The sequence below is a fragment of the Denticeps clupeoides genome, chromosome 8 (assembly GCF_900700375.1).
Source record: "Denticeps clupeoides chromosome 8, fDenClu1.1, whole genome shotgun sequence".
Classification (NCBI taxonomy): domain Eukaryota; kingdom Metazoa; phylum Chordata; class Actinopteri; order Clupeiformes; family Denticipitidae; genus Denticeps; species Denticeps clupeoides.
Window position 1 is genome coordinate 9,108,589 of NC_041714.1, and position 19,833 is coordinate 9,128,421.

At 44.6% G+C, this 19,833-nt stretch overlaps 1 protein-coding gene across 2 annotated transcripts in view; it reads left to right on the top strand.

Moving 5' to 3' along the window:
* The window catches only part of LOC114795400 (probable JmjC domain-containing histone demethylation protein 2C), a 47,506-nt gene that overhangs the window by 20,757 nt on the left and 6,916 nt on the right, over window positions 1-19,833 (top strand). For both annotated transcript variants that reach the window (XM_028988613.1, XM_028988614.1), the window contains 14 exons: window positions 5,123-5,228; window positions 6,269-6,393; window positions 6,711-6,848; window positions 6,922-7,117; window positions 7,623-9,451; window positions 9,569-9,714; window positions 12,392-14,667; window positions 15,331-15,532; window positions 17,394-17,620; window positions 17,977-18,129; window positions 18,216-18,305; window positions 18,432-18,559; window positions 18,986-19,196; window positions 19,372-19,541. In XM_028988613.1, coding sequence (XP_028844446.1) covers window positions 5,123-5,228; window positions 6,269-6,393; window positions 6,711-6,848; window positions 6,922-7,117; window positions 7,623-9,451; window positions 9,569-9,714; window positions 12,392-14,667; window positions 15,331-15,532; window positions 17,394-17,620; window positions 17,977-18,129; window positions 18,216-18,305; window positions 18,432-18,559; window positions 18,986-19,196; window positions 19,372-19,541 — 5,997 coding nt within the window. The remainder of the gene's footprint in view (window positions 1-5,122; window positions 5,229-6,268; window positions 6,394-6,710; window positions 6,849-6,921; window positions 7,118-7,622; window positions 9,452-9,568; window positions 9,715-12,391; window positions 14,668-15,330; window positions 15,533-17,393; window positions 17,621-17,976; window positions 18,130-18,215; window positions 18,306-18,431; window positions 18,560-18,985; window positions 19,197-19,371; window positions 19,542-19,833) is intronic.

Sequence of the window (19,833 nt, forward strand, 5' to 3'; positions counted from 1 at the left end):
CTTTGTTTATATTGTTGTCTCCTGGCAACGGAAGGCTGTGATTTTACTTGGCACATGTTTACTTAGTGTGTGTGTGAGTGTGTGTGTCTTCACACAAGTGAGCAAGACCTGTGTTGTACTGGGTGTGTATGTGGTGTTAGTGTTCTGTCTGCATGCCAAACTGAATGTGTCTGTGGACGTTTATAGTTGAACTGTGTGTGTGTGTGTGTGTGTGTGTTCTACAGCACAAACTTCAAGACTGACTCGTGCTTTTATGAAGCAGAGGTTAAACCAGATCTAGATATGAGTCAGTGAATAAAACACACACACACACTCACACAAGATACACAAACTCGACATGACACATACTTGAAAGCAGTCATTATTGCTCTGACGCTCAAAGTGTTTCTCTCATGTCTTTATTATCAGGCTCTTTTCATTTAATCTCTCACTTTACTTTCACATAAACACACTCACACAGCTAGACACACACATTCCATAGCACACAATCCTCTCTCTCTCCCTCTCCCTCTCTCTCTCAGCATGAAACCTGATAGTCTTCCTGAGGTTGATGGTTCATATCTTTCGAAGTGTGTAATGCAGTGTGTGTGTGTGTGTGTATGTGTGTGTGTGTGTGTGTGTGTGTTAAGCACACGAGTGCTCTGTGTTAGTGTGATGTGTAAGTGCTGTGAGTGTGTGTGTGTCCTTGTCTGCTGCTGTCTTAGCTCAGTTGTCCTCACAGAGAGAGAGGATGGCATCTCAGTGTGAGAGTGTGATTTTGTCTTCCTTTATAGACAGGACATTTCAGGAAGTTTCTTGATTTTCACATGTTGCATACAGAGATATAAACATTGAGGTGTGTGTGTGTATGTGTGTCTATCCATGGCTTTAAGATAAGATAAGATCAACCTTTATTAGTCCCACAAGTGGGAAATTGCATTTCTCATGCATTCAGCAATTTTACTCACATCAGGTCCTTTATCTTCCTGCCTCTCCCTCTCTCTCCCTCACTTTCTCTCTTCTCAGTAGCAAGTGCAGCGTTAGATCTATGTTCTCTGATGATTCTGCATTTCCACTCGGTCCTCCGCAGCCTCTTCACTTCCCTTTTTTCTCCTATATTTCCACACCTTTCCACCTCTCCTTCTCCCTGCACACAATTTTCACCGTTCTGCCCTCTATTAATCTAATAATCTCACCATCAGGCTGTTCACTGTCTGCCTTTCTTTGTCCTCCCTCTCTGATGTAAGAGTTGGATCAGCTCTCTGTCTCTCCTGCAATGTTGTTGCCGTGGAGACGCTTTGGCAGCCTTTATGGCAGTCTGAGGTTCTCTCTCTCCCTCGCTCTCTCATTCTCTCTTCTCATTCTGTCGCTCTTGCTCTCTCTGTCTTCTGTAGTCTTTCTTCTCTTTTTCACTCTCTCCTTGACAGTTGTTGTTAAGGCCTCATTAGGATGTGTGGAGCATCACTCCAGAGAGAGAGATGAGGGAGGGAAAGTGTGTGTCTGTGTGTGTGTGTGTGTGTGTGTGCTTGCCTCAGGGTATCGTGGAACGCTAATGGTGTTGACCCAGTGCAGCACTGCTGTGTCAGTAATATTCTCTCATCCAGCTCTCCTTATAATGAGCCTGTAGTTACTGAACACACACACACGCAAACACACACACACTTCCAAACCATAATGCTAGGAGTGTCATTTACCTGATTGATATTTGTTCTGTTTGATTGTAAACTCTGCTTTGTGTATTTGGTTGCTTGTCTTTTTAAAATGTGAGTCTGTCTGGGTTCTTGTAGGCATGATATTCTAGTGGAAGTGGGAAGTGTTTCTTATACCAATTGTGCAAAAAACATATTTACAAAAAGATTTAACAATGCACTTACAATTCATAGAGAGAGGAGAGAGTAACCAGAGGTGTGGACTCGAGTTACATGACTTGGACTCGAGTCAGACTCGAGTCATTAATTTGATGACTTTAGACTCGACTTGACAAAATGTAAAGAGACTTGCAACTCGACTTGGACTTTAACATCATTGACTCGTGACTTCACTTGGACTTGAGCCTTTTGACTTGACAAGACTTGCTGTTTCCCAGAAAACCCAAATATTAAAACGTATGTTATTACCGAACGCTCTGTATCTTTCAATGTCTGTGTATATGTGCGTCTGTGCGCGTATTTGCTGTCGGCAAGACATCAAATCAAATTAGATCCACGTTGTTTTGAGCCAACAGCATCCATCCAATCAAATTACAGGACAACCAATGCAGTGGAACTCTCAAATTACGCGCCAGTTAGACAAAATGATACCAAAGATAGTTTCGTTCGGATATAAAAACTACGAGGTGGTCAACAAAAAACGAATAGCAGTATGCAAAACATGCGTGTCGAAGATTACAGACGGAGATACAACAACTTCCAACTTCGTTCGACATTTGAAGTTGCACAAAGAACGGTAAGTTCTGAGTGAATGCTAACGCTTATTTGCTAACTTTTCTTTGCTGTGTAGTTAAATCAGTGAGGCTGTAAACTCGCTGTTAACGTCGCAAACTGGTAATCTGTCCACTGCGAGTTCACTCCCTTAATTCGTACACTTATTAAAGTGATTTTTTTTAAAACCTGGTAGGATGAGATACTTATACATAACATTAGTCAATGTACAGTATCGCACACAGTAGACGGCGGTCAGCAGCAACGTGTATTTTAGCCACCAACAAAGACGTACAATACATACATATTAGTGGTGGGCGTTATCGGCATTAACGTGCTGTGTGAGACTCTTATCGGCGATAAAAAAAATATCGCCGTTAATCTATTCACAAAGTTGGGTTGGGAGCTGGGTCTATACTACGCAAGCTATTGTTCTGGAGTTAAATGGTTAGATTTATAAGTATATTTCTTCTTTCTTGTGTCTTTTATGTTCTTATTTTCTAAAGACTTTTATTTTGTTTTTGAGACCCGGTTTGGTTCTCTTGGACACATGGCGTGAGTTGTGAGGTGCGTCGGGTTTGTGTGCAAAATGTTATTTCTTTCATTTTAATTTTTTGCATGTGTGTTATTTTGTGAATATTTTTTTTATGTTCTTTTAATACTGTATACTGTAGAGAGATGTTCTGAAGCAACCTTGCTTTTTGCACAGAATACACTTTGCAAAGAAAATCTCTTGGGTGTCAGCTCATCATTTGTGTTTCAAGAAACGAAATCAAAAAGTTACACAACGCAGAAGAAGAACCGCTACACTATGATGACTTTCACCTTGATATTTTAGTGCGGATGTATACCTAGCCGAATTGCACTGTAGGGGGCGAGAACGAGTCTTCGAACTGTAAAATTACCACATCATACGGCAGCTATTTAACTGAATAAACAGTTGGTAAACACAAGTACATCTTATTTTCCACTTCCCGCGGTTAAGTCTGTTATGTTAATGTATTTGTTACAGGACAGGACAAACTGCTGTGGAAGTAATTGACATGCAATATGTCATGGAAATACAATGTTAGCACTTTTTGTTCAAATAATTACAGTTGCACTTGTTTTTTCAGATGCGCTTATTCTGTAAAGCAGTGGTTAAAAATGAAGAATATTAAAAAAATATGAGTTAAATGTTAAAAATGAAGTTACTAGTGCAATGTCAGCACTATTTATTTCTGCAGTTTCAATTGCACTTGTTTTAATAAAACAATAGATTTTACACGATCGGTGAAAATATATTATTATTCTGCATTTGAAAAGACTTGAAAGGACTCGAAACTCAAACTGCAGGACTTAGGACTTGACTTGAGACTTATCAGTCTTGCTTTTGGACTTGACTCGACACTTGCCTGTCTTGACTTGGCACTTGACTTGGGACTTGAGGGCAAAGACTTGAGACTTACTTGTGACTTGAAAAGCAATGACTTTGTCCCACTTCTGAGAGTAACACTCATAATACAGAGAACAGACGTGGCTGTAATATATTAGATAATATACATATATTTGTAATATACATGTTACACTTAGAGTGGAGCACATTACACACTTGTAATTCATCTTTAATTAATTCATGTTTCACATTAATAATAATTCATGTTTAATAGTGAGATTTACACAATTGTCCTCTACACGTTACATACTTGCAACAGTCATGGTCCTTGTAATTATTTAGAGGGCTTTTGTGTGTAAGGGTGTCTGCTACACTAAGTGAAAATGACAGCAGACATATCTGTTCCACAGCTGCGCAACTGAGGATTTGTGGTCGGTGTGTGTGGATGTGTTTTGGTGTGGGGGGGAATGTGCACGTGAGAGTATGTGAGGCCAGGGGATTTGGAAAAGGAGGGGTGAGGATGAGAGAGAGAGAGAAGGAGAGAGGGAGAGAGAGAGAGGGGAGTGATCAAACCCAGCATGCGGGTGAATGAATAAATCATGTCTTGCCTTCGTTCTGAGAACAGAAAAACAGATGAGTTATACACATACACACACACAGCAGGATGCCTTAAACACACAAGCAGACAGAAAGCAGAGCTTTGACACGTGTGTTTAAATATTATTATGAACTTCAGCTGTTTACTGTGTGTGTGTGTGTGTGTGTGTGTGTGTGTGTGTGTGTGTGTGTGTGTGTGTGTGTGTGTTTCTAAAGAATGTAGATGGGAGAATGTGTGGAATGTGGTGTGTTTCCTTATAAAGTCATTCAAAAATTCAAAGTCATTCAATTTGCTGTTTTCTGTTTATGTGCATGCATACGTGTGTGTTTGTGGGTGTGTTCAACAGTTGGCTGATGGAGTAATAAGCCGAAGCCTTAGGAGTTCAGAGAGAGTTCGGCTAAATCCCTCTGCTTACACTCATATAATCCGTATTTACTCAGTGACTGTCTGTCTGTGTGTGTATTGTGTGTTTATGTGTTATGAGACAGAAGGAGAATGAGGAAGGTTGAGAACGTGTTTGTCTGTGTATGCATCTGTGAGGACATTTATTACTGCTGTTGTGTGTGTGTGTGTGTGTGTGTGTGTGTATGAGAGGTGACGGAATGTTTGTGTTTGCTCTTTTTGAGGAAGTGTATAAAAGCTGTACCTCTGTGTGTGTGTGTGCGCGATTGATATAATAGAATTTTTTGATGTTTCAGTGAAAAATGTTGACGTCGCTCTCTGTCTCTCTCTCTTTGTTTGTGATGAAAGGATGAAGCAGGGATTCTGAATCCTCTACTCAGAGACAATCCCTCCCTACAGGAGGAGGTTAAAGCCTGGCTCAAGCAACAGAAGGTTCAGGAGATTTTCACCCAAGGTAACGTGGGAACCGTATGACACGCGCTCACACTGCTTACTACTGGGCTCAAGGCTCCACTTGTCTCACCACAGAGGGGGGAAAAACTATGAGGGCGTAACATTTACCAGTGTCACACACTGCCAGCCAAAAAGCACAGTCTGATCTCTTTATCACAAGTGTGTTCTCCGTGCTTCTAAGTAAAAGGTCTCTCATGACAGAACGGTGTCCGATTGGAACAGTGTAAATTACAATACAGAGTAGAGGTACAACTTTGTAGCACCAATAAATAAAGATACATATGTTTATATGCACATATATTTGCATAGGTACACTACAGGCTGGAAATACAGCAGTGAAAATAAATGAAACACAGCTATTAGAAAACACTACTGAGTACTGTGTAGGTGGTTGTTCAAGTGTAATGTACTGTAACAGGGCAGTGGTGGCCCAGTGGGTAAGGAAGCGGACTCGTGACCGGAAGTTTGCAGGTTTAAATCCCGAACTGTCATGGTCCTCACACACTGCTCCCCGGGCGCCTTTCATGGCTGCCCACTGTTCAGTAAGGGTGATGGGTTAAATGTGCTATGTAATGCTCACAATGGCAAAACAACATAGACAGTACATGTAATTTAATTGATGTGAAAGTTTATGTACAGATTTCATCAGAATAGGTGGTTCACAGCAGCACAGATTAACTGCATCCTTTTTCAGCAATTTTTGGAAACCCTCAAAGCACAAGTGTATTTGTATGGATGCATATGTCTGTGTATACGTAATACATGCTTTCACAGTATGCCTTTTAGAGACTTGTATCAGTGACTAAAAGTAAGCACCCGGTTCCCTTTACCCTCTGTGACTGAGTCATTGTGTGACTAAAACAAATGTAAAATTGAAATCTACAGAGCAAAGAAGGGAGAAATGGGTCAATTTCAAAAGAGGAAGAATGTTTCAGTGTCTGACCCACATAATCCAAGATTTGTTGTTAATTTTTGCTTCCAGGTCTTTAATTTTTTGTTTAGACTGCAATGACACTGTGTGTGTTTGTATGTTTTATGCAGGGAAGTACTCTCTAAATGGACTTCGAGTGAAGGTGTACAGACAGGACTCAGCCACTCAGTGGTTCACTGGCATCATCACCCAGCATGACCAACAGAGCAGAACTATGATCGTCATGAATGACCAGGTACACACACACACACACACACACACACACACACACACACACACACACACACACACACACACCACACACACACACACACACACACACACACACACACACACACACACACTGTGCTATAGGCTGTAATGCACACTCAAGTGCAGCAGACACATAACAGGAACCCCAGGCAGCTCATCCTCAGCACCTTTTTAATGCAGCACAGATCTCTTTGCTTTACCATGTTTGGTCTCGAGTAGTCTTGTGATCTTGGCTGTCTCGCACACTTCTGTTTCTGTCTCACTTTCTTTCTCTCTTCCTCTTTTTCTCCCCCACTGCAGGTACTGGAGCCTCAGAACGTTGACCCCTCCTTGGTACAGATGATGTTTATAGATGACGTGGTGAACTCTCTACTATCTGGAGAAAGCATCACAGCCCGACGCAGACCCCGCACCAACAAGCAGAACAAAGCGTCATCTGTAAGAACTTCACAAACAAATAAACATAAAAAACCCCAAACATCAGCTGATTCTCATCTCCTCCTCTGCCCAGGTTCACCCGCGAGGTCAATCCAACAGCCCCGGGCCAATAATGAAGAAGCAGTCTAACAGCTCATGCACCCCTCCTATTAGTCAGAGCTCTGACTGCAGCATGCCTGGGGACAATGAAGATGATGAAGGGGCTGATAAAGAGGGTGAAGACAGGACTAAAGAGGAAGTAAGGTTATCCCCAAGCAGAGAGAGGAGAGGTGGGTTTTTGTATGTGTTAAACTGTATGTGAGGAAAGTGTTTAGCAGCAGTGGCTGTGTGGCCAGCTATAGCATGTGTATGGCTTCAGGGTGTGTCTGTGTTTGTGGGTGTATGTGTGTGTGTGTGTGTGTGTGTGTGTGTGTGTTCAGCAGGTGTCATTTTGTGCAGAGTCTGTACTGTAGTGGCTCATTAGACATCACAGTGCCATGGTAACCACAGCAACAAGCGAATGCAGGTTCCTGCTGAACTTTAACCAAGGCATTAAAACATGCAGCAGTACACCAATGTATCTTCTGCTCTCTCCCTCTGACACACTCATTGCACCCAGTCTGAGCAGTGAGAGTGTAAAAGGGCTCTCTGTGATATCTGGACGTTAGCATCTGCATGCAGCTTTGTGCAGCGATAGTACAGCTCAGTGGTTTATGTTACTGATTTATTACTTGGGGACAGGTTTGCTGCCTTGTCTGGTTTGTCTGATTATTTCTTCTTTCTTGGGGTTCCTAGAATCTTCCAAAAGTAAGAACAAGCAGGCCATGAGCAAGAGAAGGAAAGGTGGGAAGGAGGAAGGAGAGGAGGAGACGCTGGAAGGAGCTAAGAGACTGAAGGGCTCCAACCTCTCTGAATGCAGCAGGAGCGTTCAGACCTCCTCCCCAAACCTTGGGCAGAAAGGCCACCACAACAAGGCTTTATCCAAAAAGGACACATCGGAAAGTCCTGTTGTCCAGGAGAGCTGGACTGTTAAAAACCAGCCCTCTGATTGCAAAGTGGATGAGGAGACAACTAGCCAATCAGCTAACGACAAGTGTCAGGAAATGGCGAGGTTGTCCAATCCCAGTCCCTGCTGTAACGGTGATCCAGGCACGGCGAGGACGCATGGAGAGATGGAGGAGGTGAATGATAGGAGTGAGGGATTGTCTCACTCTGAGGACTCTGAGGCTGTCTCTGCCCTGTTGGCTTATCAGGAAAGTGAGCGCCTGGTTTCCATGGAGACGTCAGAATGTGTGGTTTTTGGCACATTGCCGGGAGAGTGCGAGCTGGCGGGCAGCGACCTGCCCTCTGACACAGAAGCCAAAAGTTCAGAGTTCACAGCTCCCGAGGTGAGCGAATCAGCAGTCAAGGTTGAAGAGCAACAGGAGGGGAGCGCTGTGGAACGAACTCCCAGCATGCCTAGCATTTTCCCTGCGTGCACTGGTATTCCGGAGAAGCCCAGACCACTCGAAGATTCCAAACTATCAGAAACAACCAATCACTGCAAAACCACCCCCTGTCCCAGCCCTCCCACGGACCTCAGGTCCAAACCTCCTGCTGCCAAGGGAACTGGCCGACCTGGTCAGAACCTGTCCTCTGAGCACAGAGACAGGATCAAGGAGAGTTCTTCTCCAAGCAGGGTGGAGACGAAAACCCAGCCTACACCCAGCCCAAAGTCAAAGCAAACTGCAACTCCCAACCATACACCCAACCCTACTCCATCACCCATCAAATCATTCATCCACACACCAACTGCTGCTCCTCCAAAGACACAAGTTTCACACCCCGTCCCCACAAAAAGCAGCACCCCAGCTCTGAATCGAAGTATGTCTTCTACAACCCCAACCAAAACACCTGCTCCAATAATGAGTCGAAGCCAAATCCTCAACCCAACCCCTACAAAAACACCCACTGCTGCTGTGAATCAGACCCCAGCCTTCACATCAACCAAAAGCCCCTTTATTATAGACCGCAACGAGCCATTCACCGTGTACAGAGACCCAGCGCTGCTACGAGAGGACCCAGACACACCACAGCACCACAGCAATGTGGCCTACATCCACCCCTCCACACACACTGTGCACACGCCACTTCCTGCCCCAAGGCCCCTCACTCGTACACCCCCACAGCCTCCACACACAGCTCATGCCACTTTGCCTGCCCCTCGATCTACGCACACATCCAGCCTCAGTCCACCCAACACACACACACCACATGTGATGAGGACCCCATCACCCTCACCCCAGACTACACTCACCTCCCTGGGTGGGCACGTTCTCCCCTCGCGACCCCCGCATCCCTCCTCACTTTCCCATCCCCACCTACTACCCACCCTCCTGCCTGGCCTGCCACCTTCTGCAGCTCTCCTGGCTGGACATGGTTCCCTCGGGGCGATGGGTCTTTCTCCACACCCTCTCCCACTATCTCCAAACCCTTCTCTGCTGGGACAGGCCCCTCTAGGGCTCTACCCCCTCCTCTGGCCCCCCTACCCCAATGGTGCACACCCCTACGGTCCACTGGGTCTACAGGCAGCCAAATGGACACACCCAGAGAGCATGTGCATTGCGGAGGGGGCCCTCAAAAGGGTGAGAGTTATTATCAACTTAATAATGTTAGCGGGTGAGAAGTTACTACATGGGATCAAAGAATTAGACAATATGTTGACACATTCCTATGGAAATTAGCTATATTTTATGTTGCAGAACACACCTAGCCCATGGCTCCCGCAGACGTCTGTAGTGGAAGGTCAGGGACTGAGGACCCCTGTTCCCGTGAGGCCAGCCAGTGCTGACCCTCAGCGTTCTGCCAAGTCTGCCCCACGCTCCAGTCCAATCTCTAAAAGCACAGAGTAAGTCCACAGAATATGATCATGGGAGCAAAGTTCTTATGGTCCATTCATTCATCAGTAATGGATTTGGGGTTTGGTATGTATGTAATAATGACACAACAATGTAACAGCACACAGTGCAAAACAAACTAAACGTGTCCTCTGCTTTTAACCCACCCTTGGTGAGCAGTGGGCAGCCATGACAGGCGCCCGGGGAGCAGTGTGTGGGGACGTACTTTGCTCAGTGGCACCTTGGCAGCTCGGGATTCGAACCGGCAACCTTCTGATTACGGGGCTGCTTCCTTAACTGCTAGGCTATCCTCCTCCATCTTTCCATGCGTCCTCGCCGTGCCTGGATCACCAACAACCCCACTACTATAAACTAGTCCAGCAAACCAGTTTAGGGGAGAAATGTGATCCAGAACAAAATGACTGTTTACACCCAACACTTGAAACCTAAGAAAACTAATACATTAACACAATCAATACAAGACCTCAGAAGCACACCACCTCCGACCAAGAGCTTTCAAAACAAACCAAAATCTTAATAAGAGCGGCTGAGTACTAACTCAAATGGTCCAGGGTTCAATACCATCATGCAGAGCACTGATGCAGGCACAATGAAATAGGGAGGATGTCAATCAAGGGGGCCATGTCTGCAATGAGAACTCCAGGAAGCATCATCTGATCTCAAGGGGATCCAACAATGTTAACATTTTAACAGCTCTTAAATGTTGTAAATATAATATGTTGACAATTTCACAATTTCATGCTAAATGAGCAGAAAGAGCTCATTTACAATCCTGTGCCCAGAGAATCCCGTCTGTGAGCTGATGGGGGAAGGAAGTGCAGAGGTGGGACATACAGTGATTTATTAAACAGAAACCAAAATGGTGTGAGGGCCAAGAACAGGGTAAACAAAAGGGGATAAACACAAACTAACCCGCAGGCGTGTGCCGATTGCCAGAACTGAAAACTATACACATAAGTTGCATGGTCCACAAAAATGTCACAGCCCCCGATGGGCGGAACCACAGCGCCTTATAAAAGCAGTCCTCCAGATTGGTCCCAGGTGCGTCTCCAGGTGTACCTGATCCTGACAAAAAGAGAGAAAAACAGTCTGGGACTTGCGTGAAGTAAAGGAACCATTCAAACACATTTTTATCACCTTACAGTTTCAAGTGCATACATTTTTAGCATACATTTACCCAGCAGGAATTGTGATACTGCCATTGTGACACTCTTGTTAAGCTAAGCTGCACTGAAACACATAATCAGCATTACAGTTTAAAAGGCTGCAGTGCTGTCCAAACAGTTCCAGCACATGCTGCAAGTCTGTTTTTAGAAAGAGTCTGCTCCTGTAGACTTCATGACTTAAGAGCGTTCCAACAGTGCATTCCTGCATCGCTGCATTCCACCACGCTCAACTAGAACTAGAACTCACCTGCAACTAGACACAGTGTCTCATGCACTATAATTATGTCCCACTTTGGAGCCATAAAGCTGTGAATGAAGCAGTATCATGACTGTAATCTCGTGGCAGGCGAACCTGTATTTCCATTTAGTCATAAAAAAAGCGAAGTGCCTGTGCTTCAAACCGAACTTACACTGACAAGAGCAATGAACAGGATACCTCGGTGCAGCCTGCTAACATTACATTACCAATGCAAGATTTTTCATTTCACCACTAACAATGGTCCCTAATTTTAGAGTTTCTTGGTGTCACATCAAGTGTACCTTCAGTATGTAAAGCAAGAAAGGACTTTCTTAGAGAGCAGTGTAATTATTTGACACTCAGAATGAGCCTAGTGGGTAACAAACTCACCTATGAACTAGTAGATGAAAAAGTAACAGGTTCAATCCCCACTTATTACCATTGTGACCCTTAGCAAGATACTTTATCTTGAGTGTCTCCACTCCCGATAAGGATTTCTGCAAAATGGCAAAAAAAATTATGTTCTTTTTATAAACTGGAAAGTTTAAAACTGGAGAACCCTACTCCCTCATTCTGCCCAATTTCCTGAGGGTTTCATCCCATAGGCATCCAGGAAATGCACTCAACCACAAAACTGTTTAAACAATCTGATAGGTACCTGACTGCTTAACATGCTTAACAGATTAAAGAAAAATTGGGTTTCTCAATATCCTCAATATTTCCAAAAAAACGAATTTCCCTGAAATATCCGAAAACCACCTAATCTGTCACTGCTCTTCCACCTCACATTTCTTTGCTTATAATAGCATGTGTTCATGGCAACATCAGCAGACATCATCAGCTACCAAACCAAGCATTTATTCAAGCATTCAAAAGTGACTTACAAGGAGGAGACACCAGCAATTCCCATTCGGTTACCATAAATTGTGAATTACAAAACTAAGAGTCCTGATAAGGCCTTACTTGTCAAGAAAATCAGAAGGTTGCTAGTTTTATTCCCAGTCTGCCAAGGTGCCACTGAGGTGATACTGAGCAAAGTACTGTCCCCACACACTACTCCCCGGGCACATGGCTGCTCACTAAGGGTTAAAAGCAGAGGACACATTTTGTTGTGTCACCGTGTGCTGTGCTGTTCCACTTCCTTCATAGAACACAAAACAAGCCCCCAGCATGTCCCACAATCAAAGTTTTGAATAGAACTGTGGATTTGGAGAATCATTCCATCCTTACTGTTAAGAGTTAACCGTTCTTATTTGTTTGTAGGGAACTGGAGAGGAAATCTCTGGCTGCTGATCCTCTCTGTGGCATTGTGCCTGTGCAACTCAAAGCCGACAGGAGCAGAAGTGTGGCAGGGAAAGGCATCCAGGAGCACACGCACTGCACTTTCCTACCAGATCCTCTGCCCTGCCGGCCCAAACCATCACGAGGAGGGGTTTTTGAGCCCCACGTGGATCGTTCCAGCCGATATCAGGAAGAGAGCCGACGCATTCTGCAGGAGAGCATCGAGGTGGCGCCTTTTACCGCAAAACTGCACCCATCCCACAGCCAGGACAGAGACCCTCTGTATGCCAGAATGCACTCTCAGGACAGAGAAAGAGAGATGGACCTGCAGATGGTTAGAGTGCCTCGGGCCCAACACTCTACACAGAGCAACTACTACACCTCCCTCTCCAGTTCTGTGGCTAATGAACCCCCGAGGCGACAGCCCCCTGCTGCTGAGCTGTCCTCTGCATATGACAGACCCAACAGTGGTGGCACTGTCAGCATTAGCCCTTCCTTTGGCATTTCCAGCTCCCAGGCCACACCCAAGGTCCAAACACAACCCCCACCGCTGGTTAAACGGCATCCTGAGAATGAGGCTGGTCTGATCACTGAGCGGCTGACCTTACAAGCTTCGTCCTTGGAATCTGCTAAATGCCGTAAGTCATTAGAGAGAGGCATTAGTTTACCACCTTCTTCCTCTTCATCCCATGTCCAGCCAATGCCATCGCTCTACAGGGCTCCCATCTTCCACCCCCCAGCTCCTCCCATACCTGCTCAGAAGGAGCTGGGACACAGCAGGCTGAGCCCTCCCACTCTGACCAGGGAGCAGCCTGTCAACCTAGCGGGAAAGACTCTAGACCAGAAGAGGCCTCCCACCTTGCAGCCTGAGCTCAGGCGACATACAGCATCAGCAGCTGGTAGACAGGGCACTGTGGTGACACCGGTCAAGTCTATGCATCATCACAAGGTCCCAGATGCCTGGAGGACAGATCAAAACCTGCTGAGACCTTCAAACGGGCTTGGAGCAACAAAGCAGCAGTCTGCGATGGCGTCTGTAATTGTGCGTCCAGCATCTTCAAAGGATCTAATTGCTGGGGAACATTCAGCCTCCAACCTGAAGCCCTCTGAAAGAGGCAGAATGGCTGGAGATCTCAGGTCAGGCACTAACTCAAAAGAAGGCAGTGTACAGTACAAGAGGGGGATTCTATGGACTCCGTTGGACAGTGTCCACTGCCCCCTGACAACTACAGGAAAAACAGACCACATGAATACAAGTGTTAACATGGCGACTGGATTCAAGGCGCACACCATGCCAACAGTCGTTTCTTCTGGATCCTTTAAGAACGACCCAATGCCTGTGCCATGGAGACCGGGTTTTATCAGTGGTCAACATCAAAAGAAAGTGGAAGGTAGTGGGATTGCCAAGATTAACCAAAACCCAATTTCCTCTTCCCCCTCCACCACTTCCTGCCCGACAACATGCCACTCAGCTGGAGACTTCCTCCATCTGAAAAAGCACAGAGCTGCACTAGCAGCCACGCTGTCCAGAAACAACACGCCAACGCACACAGCACCTGCCTCACAGTCCAGCAGCACACTGTCTACACACACACCTGAAGTCAAAGTCAGCCCGGTCAAGCGGCCACGCCAAGCTGGCGGCCCTCAAGAAGCCCCCCCCCGCCTCACCAACGGCCAGACGCCCCCCCAAACCCAGACCGGCAAGCTGAGCAACCCGCTGCCGCAACAGAGCAACTGCCACAAACTGAAGAAGGCCTGGCTGACCCGCCACTCGGAGGAGGATCGGAGCGGGACGACCGCCGTCACCTCCACAGCAATGACAGCAGCGGCCAGCCTTGCTCAGCAATGCGGAGGGGAAGTAATAAGTCATGAGGACAGGATGTCCAGCCATGCTGAGAGGAAGACTGATTCTAATGACAGGAAGTTTACTATGGACGACAGAAAAGGTGCAGCAGACATTAGGTTCCGCCCAGATGTGCAGAAATCCAGTCCCGAGGATGGGAAGGGCCTGGAAAGAGGAAATAAACGGAAGTTCGATTCAAGCACGGAGAGTGATAGTGGCGGAGACTCTGGGAACGAGAGCGAGAGCAGGGGTGGGGAGCAGAGGTCTAAACGGCAGTCTAAGCCAACTTTTAAAAAGAAACAAATTGACCTGCACAAGACGAAAGGAGAGAATGAAAAGGAAGAGGAGGAAGTGAAACCCAACGGGACCTTCCGCAGTGCCAAGGAGAAGTCCAAGCTCAGAATGTCTAATGGCAGTGAGTCTCTTTTCTTTCCTAGTCTTCATTCTGTGTGTGAAGGGAGGGGTCATGATAGTTTTTATCCATAGCTGTGCTATCAAGGATGTCTGGTCACTGAAGGACCAATGACCTCAGATGACCTTTAAAGAGCAGAGTGCATTTGTTCTGTTTCAAGAGAGCTGAGTCATTGACAAATGCATTCCAGCTGCGTGTGTGTCCGTGTTTACGTGTCTTCTTAAGGTCGTCATAAAATGGGAATTTAAAAAGTTAAAATTGGTCAAATTACAGCACTAAAATATTTTCTTCCAATTACTTTCATCTCTGTAATGGTTGAGATTATTTTGGAAATCCTTTTTTTTCCACCTTGATTGTAAAACTGACTAAAACCATCTACCCTCAGAGGATGTCTCCTCAGCCATTTGTTTTGTCTTGGTTTTCAATAATCAATAGATGAATTATGAGCTGATGTTGGAATCAGCATATGATTAATTTACATTGAAAAACAGAAGTAAACTGTACAGTTTTCCAGATTAATCTCAAGTGTTGAGGCATTAACATTGACTTAACATGATTTACATTAACATTTTGTAAGCAATGTACAATGAAACATATGAATAGAAGTGAATAGAATCATTTGCTTAGTGCCTATTGTATGTTGTAACCGCGTTTGGTGTTGATCAGACGGGATTCCACGCTCCGTACTGAAGGACTGGCGCAAGGTGAGGAAGCTGAAGCAGAGTGGCGAGGCTTTCCTGCAGGACGACGCCTGCGCCGAGATCGGCCCCAACATACAGAAATGTCGGGAGTGCCGTGTGGACCGCACACGGAAGGCGGAGGAGCCGGCGACCTCTCCTGTGTTCTGCCGCTTCTACTACTTCCGCCGGTGAGCTGGTCTGGGCTGGCAGAAGGTTTCAGGTTCTCGCAGATCCAGATCTTTAGACTCAGTTTACCTCTATTCAGCACCACTAGCTAGGGTAGTGCAATGATAATAGTAGTGAAAGTCATTGTTTTTGTCGTTGTGATACACATCACATAACACGGTGCATGCAACAAAATATAGTAGTAATAGTAATCATAGTTACAGACACTCTAATCCAGAGCAATATGCAGCCAAGAGTTACATGGACCGCCCCTCTGGAGACTTTCTCAGGAACACGTGGGGTTTTAATCTGTGACTTTGTGGTCTTCTGGTTCATAGGTAGGTGTGTTACCCACTAGGCAACTACCATCCCATCATATGGTTGTTGTTATAAGTTAATATAGCAGTTAGCAACAGTCACACAGAAGATGTGGTCAGATGATGAGTTCATATTAGTTTTACTTGACCCTGCACAGACATAAATCTACTCAATTCTACATTTAAAAACATGTTACTTTTTGCATTCTTGCCCTTCCTGTCACAACCTTCCCCATCTACCCGGGTTTGGGACTGGAACAAAGTACAGAAATACACTGTCACATGCGCCCCCAGTGACTGGGCTTCCGTTCTTGCATATTTAAACATATCAAAAGATCCTGTTATGTTCATTCACTAAAAGATCTTACCAGTCCCCTAATTCTTTATTAATCAGCAGCGCACCTCGCTTGTGTAGTACAACACTATCAGCGAATAATAAAGAATGCAGGCCAGAGTACAAGCTTCCTCCATAAAGACATCTGCTGAGGAGAAACACACCTGTTTGACTGTTTTATATCTCTGTATGATAATGTAAGATTTATGGTGAACATAAGAGTATAAAAAAAGACCTTCCTGACAACAGTGAGATTGCAGCATTTTCTGTACTCAGGTGAGTGCAGAGATCATTGACTCAGAAACAACAAAGGAACAGTCAGCTGTTCTGTAACATCATTTGTTTTTTTGGGAACTCAGACCTCCTCTTTGTGATCTATGATAGGAAAATCAGCTCCATGATGAAAATGAACTGTAATAGTCCAGAGTGCAAAAGAGCTCTTCAAAAAAGCACTATTCAAAAGCAGGCGTTGCTTCATCATTATCATCATTAGGGGACTTCCATGTCACTGGCAGCCTTTTATTCAAAGTCTGATTAAATTTCAGTTAGTTTGCTTACTCCTTTATACCATACTTTATACTTTATACTGCTCTAATCTCATGTACAATTGGCTGAATTTGATATGTCTTTATAAAAAATAAAAAACTCAATTAGGCTCTTTCTGACAAAACATGGTTTTACATTCATGCCGGGGGGGAGTAAATAATAACATGCAATTTGTACAAATGAACATGCTGTACTGGACTGAATGCTTTCTAACAACTCGTTTCATGTTACTATTTTCAAACTCACTCTTGTGTCGTGCCATCCTCTAAGCAAGGGGCATTCATAGGATTTATTTAAATAAATAGCTCTTTATCAGGAAGAAGAGAAACTAGCTACCCTTTTTTGTTGGTGTGTAATGATGTCTTTTACCCAAAGCCCTTTTGGTTTTTATTTATTTATTTATTTATTCATTCATTCATTCATTCAGAAATCTTGAGGATGATTTTTACATTACACCAGCAGACAAGCCCCACGCTTGTTGCATAATACCTTGCTTAGCAGCAGTTCAAAAATAGTGCCCTTGGAATCTAAGTAGATTGAGTCATATTTTATATATGAAGGTTTTCTGTTATACTCATAGTTGTCTTCCTTCACATTATCCAGAGGCCATAGTCTCATGTGTTATGGTTGTGGTTGAAGTGGATGGGCATGTAAAATAACTGTTGCTCTGTTTGGGTTCCCCTTTAGCCTGTCATACAGTAAGAATGGAGTGGTCCGGGTGGACGGGTTCTCAGTCCCAGAGCTTTCTGATGAGGAGGCAGTGAGGGTCTGGACTGTTGCCACTGATGACGAGGACGAAGACAAAAACCAGCTGGACCTGGAGATGGCCCAGTACATCCTTGCACACATTGGAGACAAGTTCTGTCACCTCGTCAGAACTGAGAATGCTGCTGCAACATGGATCAAGAAAGACAGTAAGACCCTGGTCACACATGATCTGAGAAGTACTAACACCCAGTTCTAAAATCTGACTGGCCGATTCACAGTAAAAACCTGGTAACATGTTTTCATCTGTTTTAATGTAATGTATTTTTGTGCTGTGACTGCATATAATTTGAATATTTTGATTTTACTGATTTGTTACAGCTGTAACCTCTTAATGAACTAAAAAAAAAAAAAAGATCATTCACTAATGTCTATAGGACAATAAAATGTCTAGAACTATAATGAATATTTAGATAATTTATATTTATTTAGAATTTTTCAATCAAGTATTATTACACAAACATGGATTTGAAACCTGTTGGTTCTTATCTTATTCTCACTTCAGCTCAGATGGTGTGGAAGCGAGCTGTCAGGGGTGTGAGGGAGATGTGTGACGCCTGTGAGGCCACACTGTTTAACATCCATTGGGCCTGCCACAAATGTGGATTTGTTGTATGCATGGACTGCTACAAGGCCAGGGAGAGGAAGAGTGCCAGAGGTCAGTCCTGTTGCCCAGAGCTTGCCTAGTTCATCTGGGTCAGCATATATGTGTATTTTTCACCGGACCTTTCCTGTTGATTTCAGATAAAGAGCTGTATGCGTGGTTCCGGTGTGTAAAGAACCAACCCCACGATTTGAAAAACCTTATGCCGACACATATAGTACCAGGAGAAAGTAAGAACTAATAACTATAATTGCTTTTAGACTATGCAGAAACAATGTTGTCTACATTTCTTTCTATGCTTTCAATGTTTCTTGTCTAATGTTTTTCTGTTTTTAATTGGTGGTCCATTCTTCCAGTTTTGGCCGACCTGGTAAATTCCATGCACACCCTGAGAGAGAAGTTCAGCATCCTCTCTCACTGCGGCTGTACAGGAAAACAGAACAATAGGAACTCCAAAATGTCAATAAGCAATGGGGTCTCACAGGTAAAACATCAAGAGAAAGCCCCGTGTTTGCATAGATTGCATATCACCTTACTCACCACAAGCTGGATAAGGCAGATCCACAATGTGCTTTTTTACATGTTGTGCCCTCCTTTTCCATTCTGAAATTAATGTAAGATTAGGATGACAAATGTACAAATGTACTAGTGACAAATGTACTAAAGACAATTTTAAGTTGTACTATTGTACCATTTAGGATTGTGCAATGACAAAAAAAGTATTTTTATCTTTTTAATCTTAAATCTTAAAAATTGCCAGCTGACTAAGCTGCTTTTGGGGTGTTCCTAGCAACTATGACTATAGTTTACAGTGATATTAATAACGAAACAATGAAATGCATTTTGCATCCTGGATTCAAATTTCCTTCACCAGTTGTAGAGTTAAAAATGACTCTGGTGTCCCTTCTAGGTGCTGGATAACATCCTGAAACATAGTGGCAAACATTCCGGATACAAACATGAGAAACCGGAGAACAAACAGAGCCATTCTGGGAATGGAACCTGCGGAGGAGACAGTGATGGATGCTTTGAAGCGAAGCAGACGCCTCCCGAATCCCAGTCACCCCTCCACTTTCTGGCTGACCTGGCCGAGCAGAAGTCCCGTGAGGAGAGAAAGGGAGGTAAGAAAGTGAAGATCAGAGTTTTTTTTATCCTCCACTCCTTTGGGTACTGGTGCTGCTTCGGCGTTAAATGGCAAAATCCACAAACGCAGTCAGACTTTGATTGCTTCTGGCTGAGCGCACTTCAGCACTACCTGTCCCCTGTTTTCTGATGGGTGTGGGGTGTGCTTTACAGGGAAGTCGCTGAAGCCGGACCAGAGCGATCATGTGGAAGCTGTGAATGGGAAGTGTGCAGATCAGGGCTCAACCCTGCGGCACCTGCTGACATCTACAGCCAGCAAGCTGTGCCTGGGCTCCACGGATGCTGGCATTGCTTTCGCTCCAGTGTACAACAACTCAGAGCAGGTCAGACACACGCTCAAATGCAGTTGGGGCGAAAGATAAGGGATTCGGCTGGGATCACATTCTGTTGAATCACAACTGTGTTACAGTTAACCACCACTGTCAGGGCACCTTTGGGAACATGTCCGCTTTCTTGGAAAGGGTTAGGCATGGGCAATCTTCCTTTAGCAACTGTAAAGTTGCAGCAACACTGAGGCAGGGTCACCTCTAGCATGCTGCTATGTCTGATAAAAGTTGCTGATTCTTCCCAAAGTGGTTACAGTCTGAAAAACAGCTAATGTTGTAGTTTGTGTGG